General features: G+C 32.0%; 1 protein-coding gene across 5 annotated transcripts in view; it reads left to right on the top strand.

Moving 5' to 3' along the window:
- The first annotated feature begins 1,987 nt into the window (after positions 1-1,987).
- Positions 1,988-13,054, top strand: part of LOC127721915 (neurogenic locus notch homolog protein 1-like) — a 66,481-nt gene continuing 55,414 nt past the window's right edge. For all 5 annotated transcript variants that reach the window (XM_052228722.1, XM_052228725.1, XM_052228724.1 and 2 more), the window contains exon 1: positions 1,988-2,068. In XM_052228722.1, the coding sequence (XP_052084682.1) occupies positions 2,011-2,068 (58 nt within the window). In that variant the 5' untranslated portion in view covers positions 1,988-2,010. The remainder of the gene's footprint in view (positions 2,069-13,054) is intronic.

The following is a 13,054-nucleotide window of genomic DNA, read 5'->3' as shown; positions in this document are numbered from 1 at the left end:
AATTTTTATATTTTTGTCAAAGGATCAAAGTCAATATTTTGTCAAAATTTTATGAAAATTAAACTAGCCAAATTAATTTTAGTCAATGCGTTTGGTACCACCTTTATAGCTATATTTATAGATTTTTAGCTATAGTTACTGTTTGGACATTTACACAATTATATACTTTTTATGTCTCCTGAAGTATAACGCATTGTTGTTTTAAGTTGCAATATATTTATTTGGTGCTAACAAATGCGGATCTAGGATTTTGAAAGGAGGAGGGGCAAACTAGGCATTGTTTGGAGTTTGACATGATAAAAACTATGCAATTACCATAATATGTTGCTCCAGAACGTGCAGGGCACCCTGCACCACCCCTAAATCCGCCTCTGCATAAAATATAGTTTGATTATACAACAGTCGAAAACATAAACATGTGGAGCGGAAAAGAGTTTCTTTCAATTTAAAAAGCTGCCAGACATAAAAATTGTTTATTGTCAGCTTATATTAATTATACAGTTTCTTTATAAAAAACAGATCTTTTTTTAGATTATATAATTAGACTGAAATTGAGAGAAAATATACAAATGACATTATATACACATGAGAATGAAATGGTCCATGGCCATTAAAGATTAAGAATAATGTTGCTTTGTTTGTTGATTTAGACCGTTACCCATATGTGCATTAAAGAATGCGAACAGAAGATACTGAAAATATTAAATTCTTATCGTCCTGAACATGCATGAAATATTTGCCACTAGACGCAAAAGAAACAATTAATTAATCAATATATTTGTTACTTTTTTTATGCTAAGATGGCATGTTGAAACAATGTGAATACAGAAGGACTGTGACATATTTATTTGTTGTGCAGAAAGAACATTTTTGTTCTGAAGCAAAGGATTTGCACATTGCAGTGGGAAAATTGTTTGAGATTTTAGGCTCAGTTGGCATACAATTAAAGTCGTAACAGCAAAACTAAGTGAAGAAGTATGAATCAGATAAGATAATCATTGATCTCATCTTCATCTTTCATATACATACATAAACATGCCATAAAATATCTCAGTGACTGTGTAACCCTCCAAAACCGATTAAATTCGGAAACAATTTAAAATTTCAGTATGGTTACTGTGTACATTAACTTGGCAGTAGAGTGTTGCGCGGTAAATTCCATTCGGAAGATTACCCTTATCAATTTATGTAAAATCATAAGAGAAACGGATTGTATGAAATTGACACACATGACATGGACTGAATGACTACCCACAATTATTACAAAATGATTCATTCGTCGTCTACAAAGACATATTTGTAATACGTCATCACCTTCTAATTAAACATGTATATTCAAAAAAGAAAATTTTGTTTCCGACACAGTTATCGTAAAATATACATTTTGGACCATTCGATTGTCATCAAAAATTAATTTTCCGCCCATTCTTCCATCTAGTAAAAGTCTACATATCAATCTAGAACCAATCAAAATACAATAAATATAAGACTTCAATGGTAAACAGAACGATCACTGATTTTTTTTCATTTATTAGTTTTATTATGCATATTTGATAGCGTGAAAAGTGACGTTTGTTTTTCGTCTCATCTCATTTTCAATTAAAGGTGTGTTACTTTCTTGCTTCAAACGGCAAAATGTTGCAATAATGCACCAATTAAAACTCAGTTAGAGAAGTTTAATGGATTAAATATCTATAGATACGTAAATGAAAACGTAATTTTGTTGTAACAATTTGAAAATTGTATATGTGGGATTCTGAAATATGAGATATTTAGAAAACTAAAAAAAAGGAATATCAATATACACTGTAAAAACAGGTTTAATTCATATCAGTTTCTCATTTTCTTTTCCGTAATTTGCACACGAAGAGGGACATTAAGGAGGGGGTAGAAAAGTTAGTAAACTTCATATCATATGTTTTGTTCACATTTTTCCTTAAGATACCTTCATTTTATATATATTTTAATACGACCGAAACATTTTGAATTTCATAAGCTGTCTACAACGAAATGGGATTATACAAACTAATTTTACTCCTAACATGGATTGGAGTTGTACATTCTTTTTGTAAGTGTTCAATAGTGTAGAATATTTATTTAAGAAAAAAGTTAACTAATTCAAAGAATAGGAATTGAATTCATATTTTTGATACAGTATATTTAATCTATTCACGGCGATGTTAACGACATGGGCAGTGTTCACACCAAACGTCGCGCATTGTAAACCTGTTTACAATTAGTTTCATGTAATGAACACTGATTTCACATTAAATTTGTTAAAGAAGAAAGGGAGAATCAGATGATTTATTGATTCGTTTTATTCAATAATTTGTTTTATTGTCAGTTCAACGTTTTAGTGCAGTGACGGAATAGGAAAAAGTCGATTATTAAAAGAGTTTAATTTCACTTCATATTACACAGCTGAAACGTTGCACAGTCCTAGAAAAATGAATTTACTTGAATTTAAGATTGGTAGTCAAAAAGTCGTATGGTGCAGTTTTTTTTAAATTTTAGCGTTTAGCTATCAAATTTGACTAAAAATGCCAAAAAGGTGACATGCAGTTTGACTTGTTTTTTAAAGGCTGCACTCATTTTTATTTCTTTTTTTTGTTATTCAAACATCATACACAATGCTTTATTCAATAATTGAAAAAAAGCTAATCATAAAAGCCTTTTGATGACAAATTATGAAGGTACAAAGTATTGTAAACGGGGACATTTTGTGTTTCACCGGATTCCAACATCATACAATCAAGCTCTAATGTATAAATTGTATCGTAACTACTATAAATTAATAAAACTGCAATTTTCCTTTTTATATACACAAGTTTTATTGAAATAAGATTCTTTTAAATGACTTATTCTTAATTTCAAAATATCTACTATATAATCATTAACTTGAATAATTTCCGGAAAGTTGTGCCCGGTCCCTGATTGGGTTGAATACTTAGTTTTCCTCATAGAGTTAGGACTTGATATTTATTGTATTTGTTGATGTTTTATTAGGTCTTTCCACTTTTCTGTGGAAAGACCTATTGTATTTGTTCTGATTATTATTTTTTTTTTTTTCTTCTTCCGCCACTTTTTTTTCTTGCGGGGTATTGTGATTTTACAAGATGTCGCTTAGATTTTTTGCATATGATATCGAACAGTTATTGCGCTTTTGAAATTGACCCTGCTTAACCGAATACTTTTCTTTGTAGGAGTTATCTCCCCGAACACTGTTTTCCTTGTGACTGCATCTCCTCCGTAACCGTATAAGAAAGCGACAAATTTATTTTATAAAATTGCTCCTTATATCCTTCGCATGATTTGTTCAATTTTGACCGAAACCATACGAAAACTCCATATGAGAGTTATTTCCCCTTATGCATTTGATATAAGTGATATGCATTTCTATCTTGTAAACCATAAGTGATAGAGACCTAGGATCTTTAGATTTGAGGTCCTTGATCCAAAAATAAGAAAATTAGGTCAAGGTCAAAGGTCAAGGTCATGTTGTGATTTTTTACATTAAGTTCATATCGCTTCTTCCTAGAAAGAGTTATAGATATCGACAAAACAATTTAACCAAAAAGTTTGTCACGACACGTGTTTACTAGAAATTTTTTTGTTGAAATGGTACGCGTCATTTTATTGCAGGGTCAATGTCCCTGTTATGGTCGAATCAACAAATTACTTATCAAAACTTCAAACTTTGCAGCTATCATGTTGTAAATGTTTCTTAGCTCAATTATCAACCACAGTCTCCCACTACACTCCCCCCCCCTTTTTTTAAACTGATTTTTTTTAAGTTATCCCATTTCTATGAAAAGAAAATCGCTTTTAGTCCCGTACATTATACTGTAAAATGCTAATCCTTCTTACGTACAAATTTCTTTCTGAAAAAGAAATCCATCCCTGCAAAAATCTGCTCCAATTCATGTATTTTCTGAAATTAATAGATGAGACGCGTGTGGTCCGCTTGATTGCGAAATTAAAATCGATGTTGTAGAAATCCCTCCCAAGTTCGTAAATATTACTGAAATCCTACAATCAAATTTCTAAACATGCATTAAAATACAAATCTGTGCTCCCGTAAACATATGTACGTAATATGTATGCATGATCCAACATCAATGACTTGTACAAAATAAAAACAATAGTTATCGTGTTTCTCTAATCAATACACATGTGCTCTGTTCAACGGTCTCCCCTGAAAAGAAATTAATATTCCAGACATATATATTCGAGCGTCACGTGACTTCAAAACATCATCACGCGCGCGGACCTAAAATTAGAATAAAACATTCGAGATCCATATCCAAATATGGAAAGTGAAACTTCCAAGACAAAATGTTACTCATTTTTTTTCTTCCTACAAGTTGAAACAAAATGTACACACAACACATAAAAGAAACCATGAAGTATCAGTTCTCGTAGCAAATAGAGAAAATTAGAAAAAAAAAGAAGATGTTAGGATTTTTATTTATTAGGAAATCCTAAAGCTGTCCGTTTGGGAGTGCGGGATATACAAGTACGCAGCCTCGTCAGAATATGAACGTCAAGTCCGATGCCTCGCATAGAGAGAGTGTCATGCAAACTTTCAATCAATCAATCAATCAATCAATCAATCAATCAATCAATCAATCAATCGACAATCCAACCAACCAACCAACCAACCAACCAACCAACCAATCATGTTTCGGAGGGGAAAGACCGTTTAACAATTGTTTTTAAAACAATTGATTTATATTTGTTTCTTTTGTTTTGTTTTTTTGTTGTTTTTTTTTTTTTTTTTGGGGGGGGGGACATGCATTAAGTTTAATTCTTTAAATAGTGTTATTTTCTCAAAAGCAGAATAGGGTCAGTTGTTTTATTTACCCCTTCGGTTAATCGCGGTATTTTGACACAGTTGATAGGTGTAAAGATGAAATTAACTCTAAATTGATGATTGTGACTTTGGTTCATTCGATGGATGATATACTAAAGGGAATTTTGGAAATATTTATTATAAAAGTTGATACGAATGATGCATAAGTAAAAAAAAAAACATTTTGCCAAGTTCTTTAATTTGAAGTTCAGATATATCATTACAAGATATCCTGTCACTCTATTACCCACATTTCAGTCAGTGCTTACATTTCAAATATCCCAGTGAGCTTGTGATAAAGGATACTACCAAATATAGAATGGCTGCTTTATATCTTGACCTTTTCTTTGATACTGACACAGATTGACGACTTCAAACAAAAATCTATGACAAACGTCACATTATAATTTTAAATTTACAATGTCAAAGTCCCAGTTTTCAATAGTAGCATACCCTCTGCTCCATCGTATGGATTTTACCTATCTAAATTCATACCTTACGCTCATGCATGTTGACACAGTACAAACTTCATAAACAAGAATGTGCTTCTGACACAAAACTGTTTAAAAAAGAGGCGGAAGATACTAGTACTATGCAAAGGAATATTAACTTTGTAATCGAAGGCAATCTTACAACACCATGGAAAAAGTCGAAGAACGACGTAAAGACGAAAAAAAATCTACAAAACACTACAAAGAAACTGAACTAAAGACTGATCATCACGAACCTAACTAAAAACATGGGGTTATCTCATGTGTCCCCGAACGGTTTGCAGATTCTGCTCTACATGTGGCACCTGTCTGTTTTGCTTGTTTAAATACACATTCGGTTATATGTACAGAGTTATGAGTAAGAACTGGTGACTGAAATGGACACAAAATAGTTTTAAAGTCACCATCACGAATTGCGTTACCTTCAAGCTTTACCGTGTATCAACTCACTAGCAACATTTTTTTTTTCATTTTAAGATATTTAAATACTAAATAGAAACTAAATTTATCATCTGTGTCCCATTCCTGTGTGTTACATTTTGACTGATAAGATGCATGCATAGCAAAAGATACGTATGCTGATGATGCATCCGACCTCAACTCTTTTTGAAGTTCATGGGATTCCCTCATGTAGTTTGTGTTTGAAAAACATGGGTAATAAAGTTTAAATCAATCTATGTTGTTTCATATTCTTGCATATTGTAATAATAAAGCTACAAGCAAGACAAGGGATTACGGACTCTAAAAAAATAAGGTAAATGGTAACTTACTTTACCACCACTCTAACCCTTTACGGAGATTCAAACTTTATTCATTACTTATACATGTATATACAAATTTACAGAACATGCTTTTACCATAAGCAATGAGATATCAATGCTTACCATAGTTCAGACATCAAATTAATTTATACAGACCAGACTGTTGGGCAGAACAATAACGAAAATTAGAAACTTTCAACAAACTACAATCATTTTAAAATGGCATTAGTAAACTGTCGATCATAGATGAGTTTTTTCTTGATTTTTGTTGAGGAATATTTAGAGTTGCAAGCAACAGGACAAAGTATTTTGTTTTAAATATGTACTACTTTCCGGAATGTTCTCTTTGATCGGGCCCGATTAGGTGGTGTTACAATCTTACAAAGTCTATCCGAATTATTTTTGCAAAGAATGCGGCTCAAGTCGGTACTAGGGGCCGTCTTAAACTTGCAGTGAAATGAGAGTGTTTTGCTCCGTGTTTAAGGCCTCATGATGACTTTGACATGAAGATGAAGAACAGCAGTAAACACACTTTTTGTGTGTTTCTTGCTGTGCATGTACTGATTTTGTGTCATGGATGAATACCCCATATCCTTTGTTTTTCTATTAAACTATTCCTTTCTGAACAGGGTTCATTTGTTGTAATTTGTCCTAGAAGCGCCCCGATGTTACAGTAGTTTTATATTCCCATAAATTAATATTGATATGCCAAAACAGTATTCTGCTATGAAGAAATGTTTTGAAATGTCCTATGATACTGGACAAATCACGCTACATGTTGTACACAAACATTCGACCAGCACTCTATTCAATTGTAGAACAAGTCAAATGTACGAAGGTTAACATTCATAATCGCAAAATTATTAGAATTTGTGGTTTGAGGATTTCGTCGTGTTCGTTAACCACTATAGTGAAACTTTGGACCAATGTTGATATTCGTGATTTGTTTAGCTTTACCTTGCATGTACGAATGTATATATGTTCCAGCCAAGGGTCAGAACCTTGTAATAACGTTCCCATAATACAGAAGTCATTTGAGATCTGAATTACTTATTGAAATAAAGTTTTACGCATGTTTAGTGCGATGTTAAATTATCCTGCTTAGAAGAGATTTTCCTGGTCTTGTGTCACTAAGTTTGGGAAACTTTCACAATTTCTAAACGGATAAAGGCGGTCCTAGTCATAAAAAATGCCTCTTTAATACTGTTAGTCTATTTTATAATGATTTATGTTCCTAATGATACATTTTATTTAGAATAAAAGTCATGTCATTGTTTTAATTCAAATATAAGTATCTTTTGAAAGAACTTTTGTTGCCAGTTTGGCATGTACAGAATTAAACCTATATGCCCAAAACTCAGGTTTTCCTCTTTCATTGAGGTATAATAGATAGTTATTTTCTTTTGACGACCTCATTAATTTTAAAGTACACACATTTTCAATTGAATGATATATGATATAGCCGTGTACATGTAGTAGTTTTGACGATTAAATTTTGAAATATCTGACTCTGGTCACCGGGCTATGTATAATTAATGGATGACTCCCTTTGTAGGTATTTCATTTATATATAAGTCTTAGTGATGTAAGGATTTACTGGGAAATTCTAATAGATTGTATTTTAGACATTAGTAGACACAACGGTACAGTGGAATGGTAGAAATTGTATAAGTTTCATAGTTGTGTGTATGAACATGATGAGCATGATGAGTGTAAATTATGTAATAATTTAGTAAGGAATTATTTTTTTGTTTATTTACAGTTCAATTTAATAAATTCAAAATCAGAGTTACAACTAAATTGCATTCCACAACCATTTTATCCCATTTTTTAACATCAAATACTACTTAATTTACTAAAATTTAACAATTAAAAGAATTTTTTTGTAAGAAATTCAAAAGTAAATTCGATTTCATGTATGAATATTGAAAATGACTATTCCTACTAACTGCGGATACAGTAATCTAATTTTTGGTAGGCGTATTAGCAATAGGATAATCCCTTACTAAGAACATGTTTATATTCATTCTTCACAACTAAGGAACACCAAATTTTACACTTTGATTGGTCGAGAGCTATATTCTAATTATTATAAATGAAATCAGGAGAATAGAACTATAAAAGCATTTTAAGTTGAGATTTCAACATTGTTAATGTAATTTAATGGTACATATATAGAACCACCCCCCTTTTAACCCCAAAAAAATATAATTGAAAAGGGGGAAAAGGTGTGAGTAAAATATATGTACATGTAGTATTTAATCTAATTTTTAATTTTGAAATCTATGTTTCAAGAAACAATGACTGTTGATCAAAAATCAAAGAAAGTTTAAAAAAAAACGATACATTCATCAATAAAAAAATGCAAGCATCTGATGTTGAAACAATTGTAAAGTCAAATTCCTTGATGAAGTTTTGTCATTATTAAAAATCATACAATTTTAGAAAAACTGATTTATATAACATTGTCCTCCTCCTATCTAGAAAATCTTCCTCTATATCGTGATAGGAGAAAAAAAATACGTTCTTTAAACTTCTTATGACTGTATTCGTTTTGAATATCAATGCGGTTCGTAAATCTCTCTGTTCCGAACAAAAAGAATTATACATAGGGGAGAAATGTTCCGAACAAAGAGAATTATAGATAGGGGAGAAATGTTCCGAACAAAATGAATTATACATAGGAGAGGAATATCCGAACAAAGAAGATTATACATAGGGGAGAAATGTGATCTTTATATGTTATGTTGCCACATTTTAGTTAGCTATATCCCTAATATGATATTGAAAAATCAGGTATTATAAAAATAAGGAGATGAGGTATGATTGCCAATGAGACAACTATCCACCAAAATTCAAATAAAGTGGATGTAAGCAATCATAGGCAACCGTACGGCCTTCAACAATGAGAAAAACCCATACCGTATAGTCATCTATAAAAGGCCCCGAAATGAAAAATATGAAACAATGCAAATGAGAAAACCAACGGCCTAATTTATAAGTCTGTTCAGCTTTTTCTGATGTCCTGTACCTTTTCTTCAATTACCAAAAGTTTGTCATTTTATTAATGAAGTGTGATGAATTACAAATTAAGAAATATTGATTTTGAACAACGAGAACGTATGATTATCTTAAGGACATACGTTACAGTTTTTATCCCACGGTGATTTTTTTTACGAAAGTTGCATACAAGCTATTTCTCACCTAGACATTTCAAAAATGTAATAAAAATACTTTTAGAGATAAATGGGGTCGACATTTTAGACATTTACTGGACAGCTGTGTCCTTTTAATAGTCATATCTAATTTTTGTGTTTGATAAACGCAAGCGGCTTTTTGTAAAAACATCTGGAATATTTTCTCTACATAAGTGTGTTTTGAATTTGTGTAACAATTCTTTGGAAATAACTCATTTTATCACATTTTCATGATTTTAGTCAAAAAACGGCATTTTTGGCTGTATATTTATCTAATTTAAAAAAATTTCATCGGTGAAATGTTTACAAAAATTGGCACACATAATCTTCATACATAAGCAAGTCAAGTGTCATATTTAAAAATAGTTTAAGTTAAATCAGTCTGAATGATAAAAAATCAGTCGAAAAATGCATCGATGATTATATATTGTGGGGGTGGGCCAATTTTTCTGGTTGAAAGACTGTAGGGGGGGGAGCCATAAAACAGCGGTCGTCGACTTGTTGTTAACATTAAATAAATATAACTCTTTACATTACATTTCATGAAAAGAGGTAAAAATACATACATGTTGTTGTTTTCAAACTAATGGGTATTCAAAAACAGTGGGTCGAAGAAAATTTCTTTATCGTGGCAAATAGAAAGAAAGAGGAAACAACAAACCATAAAAACTGAGTATAGAAATTTAGCAACAGCAGTAATAAACTATATTTCTTAAGATAACACTACAATAATTAGTGTAAACAAAAATATACCTTCATGACCTTAAGTTGCATTTTTTATCCGACCAAACAATTTATTTTCGCCACATTTGAAATTGTTAAAAGTTTCGTAATGACAATGTGTATTACAATTTTTTTTAAAGTAAAATACATTTTCATATATATACTCAAACACACATATTGAAGGGAAGTAACTCTTGATGATTTCAATTTTCAACAAACTGGTCACCTCCGCAAACCGGCCGTTTTCCGTGGTCCGACGGGCGGTCGGTTTTGAGAAGTTTCACTGTACTTTACTTTTTGTTACTGAATAAATACCTACGAAAAATCGTATTGCCTATGTCATATCAAATATAATAACTACATACAACTTCAATTGCCGATTGAAACAGGAAGATAGCAAAACGTGATAAGAAAAAACCGCTTTTGCAGTCTATGTAACAATCGACAGATTGGTGACGAATATCATATATTTGAATGCAATTTTTTTCATCAAAAACGAAAAGAGTATTTAACTGCAGATTTTACAAAACGTCAAAATACAGTTAAATTCTCTGAACTTTATATGTCAAGTACAAGAAGCTTTCTTCTTTTATAAAAAATATAAATACTTGTGTTTGTACTCCTGGCGTGTCACTTGTGTAAAAGAGGGACGAAAGATACCAGAGGGACAGTCAAACTCATAGATCGAAAACAAACTTGCAACGCCATGGCCAAAAATGAAAAGACAAACAGACAAATAATAGTACAGATGACACAACATAGAAAACTAAAGACTAAGCAACACGAACCACACCAACAACTGGGGGTGATCTCATGTGCTCCGGAAGGGTAAGCAGATCCTGCTCCACATGTGGTACCCGTCGTGTTGCTTATTGTTATTACAAATCCGGTAAATAGTCTAATTCGGTAGGTCACATTCGTGAAAAGGGAAGGGTATTGTAGTTACGACATAAGGAACATATCCGATATCATCTGTGAAACGGTTATTCCATAACGGTCAACCAACTCGTGATGGCGTCCGTAAAATTTACGAAGGGATGATTTCAACTTCACCATTTGGAACTCTTGGTTTAATAGCTTCCTTGTGAGCAGCAATCCTCTATCAAGGAAATCATAATAGTGTAACCTATCTCGCTTGTTTTGTACATATTGTAAATATTTATTGTTGTATTTGTTATCTCTGTACCGATGTAATGCATTGGATTTATGAGAATAAAGATATATATATATATGTACTAGTATGCAGATTTCCAAATTAGATAAACAATTAATTGCACAAATGTTCTGTAGATTAAAATTATATTAAAGGTAAGTAGTTAAATAAGAAGAAATATGTATTACAGCGAATCCGTGGACTATTTGTGGAAATGAGGGTGTATGTGGAGATGTGAGTTGCAGTTACTGTATATGTCCTTACGGTTATACCGGGGACTACTGCGAATGTATGTAAACTTTGTTCACTCATGCATGGTTATTTTTTCCGCCAATTTTCGTGGAGGCACGATACATTTACGTTATTGTTTTTCTTTTTTATGGAAGCACGTTATATTTACGTTATTATTTTCATGGAGGCATGATTTATTTACGTTATTTTTCTTTTTTTTTTCTTTGGAAGCACGATATATTCACCTTGTTTATTTTTATGGATCACGCCATTAGTTCGACCGTTCAATAGTCCGACACATGTCCAGATTTTTATTGAAAATCTAGTTCAAAGAATCGGTAGAGATGGCATTTGAACCTGTGTCTATTCTCTTGTCTAAGTATAAAGAATTAAATAGAAAAGACAGCACTTCCCGTCTGATGTGTCAGAAATCCCATGATCCTATAATACAAGGAAATCTACAACCTTGAACATTTTGCTACTACAAAGTGTGACCTAGATGTTAAAAAAAGCCACTCCGCTAAAAAGTAAATTTAATACATTGATTGCTGCTTGCTTTAGTCCAGTTGCAAATATTTCATGCATGTTATAGACGAGAAATTAATAAATAAATAATTAATACAACAAATAGGTCCTGAAATAAGATATCGCCCTCATTAAAGAACGAAAAATTTGGACTGCCACTGGAAAATCAGGATAAATTGGACACAATTGCGACCAAACGTGGCTGTGTATTTATACCTCCAGCACTGGTAACGGACACTTCACATTGGCAAAGGTTTTATGGCCGCTCGGAAAAAGGCCAAAAGTTAGCATATTTTTATACTACTATCCCAGTCACCCTTGGGTATAAGAGAATTTGAAGAACGGTGAACGTCTCTCGTCTTTTTCAAGACCGCAATATACTCCCCAAAACACTCAAAGCTGAAGATATATCATTTGCAATGACTAGACTGCATGTTGTTCTTCTTCAAATAATGGCATCACCGTTTCGTTTAAAAAAAAATCAATTAAATCAGAAGTCTTAATTGCGTAAACCTTTATTACTTTTTATCGCTAGAGATATACATTTGTACACGAAAAAAATATGCCCGTCTTATTCATGAAAGCCTTATTTACATAAATAATCGTGTATAAACAGCAAAGCTTCATTTGTTCCTATATTTTCTGACTGCGTCCGCTGTACCTGTTTCTGAGAGACAATATATCCAGAGATATATAAGTAATTCGATAACACTTTAAAAAGTATTTAAATTTGTGTTTATAGTTGGTGATGAAATTCTATTACTTCAGTAATACCTATATTCATAATTTCACACGAAGGACTAGGTCCTTTTGCTTGGCTTTGTAATATAAAATTTTTTTTTTTTTAAATATTCCGATGCGGACTAATGATGTTTCGAACCAATGGGATGTCGGACTATTAGGGTGTCGTACTATTGGGGTGTCGGATCAATAGGCTGTCGGATTATTGGGGTGTCAAACTAATGGGGTTTCCGTGGTTGTTCAGTGTATATATAGTTAGAAATATGTAATATGTTTAAATAATGCCAAAAATAAATATCTCGTGCAGTTTATGTTAAAAATTTGCAATATAATATATACAAGCTAAGATGCATGAATATTATAGTACCTGTAATACAAAT

This window comes from Mytilus californianus, unplaced genomic scaffold (genome assembly GCF_021869535.1).
Source record: "Mytilus californianus isolate M0D057914Y unplaced genomic scaffold, xbMytCali1.0.p SCAF_12, whole genome shotgun sequence".
NCBI classification, from domain to species: Eukaryota; Metazoa; Mollusca; class Bivalvia; order Mytilida; family Mytilidae; genus Mytilus; species Mytilus californianus.
The sequence above is the reverse complement of the archived record's forward strand: the minus strand, read 5'-3'. Positions and strand labels throughout refer to the sequence as shown.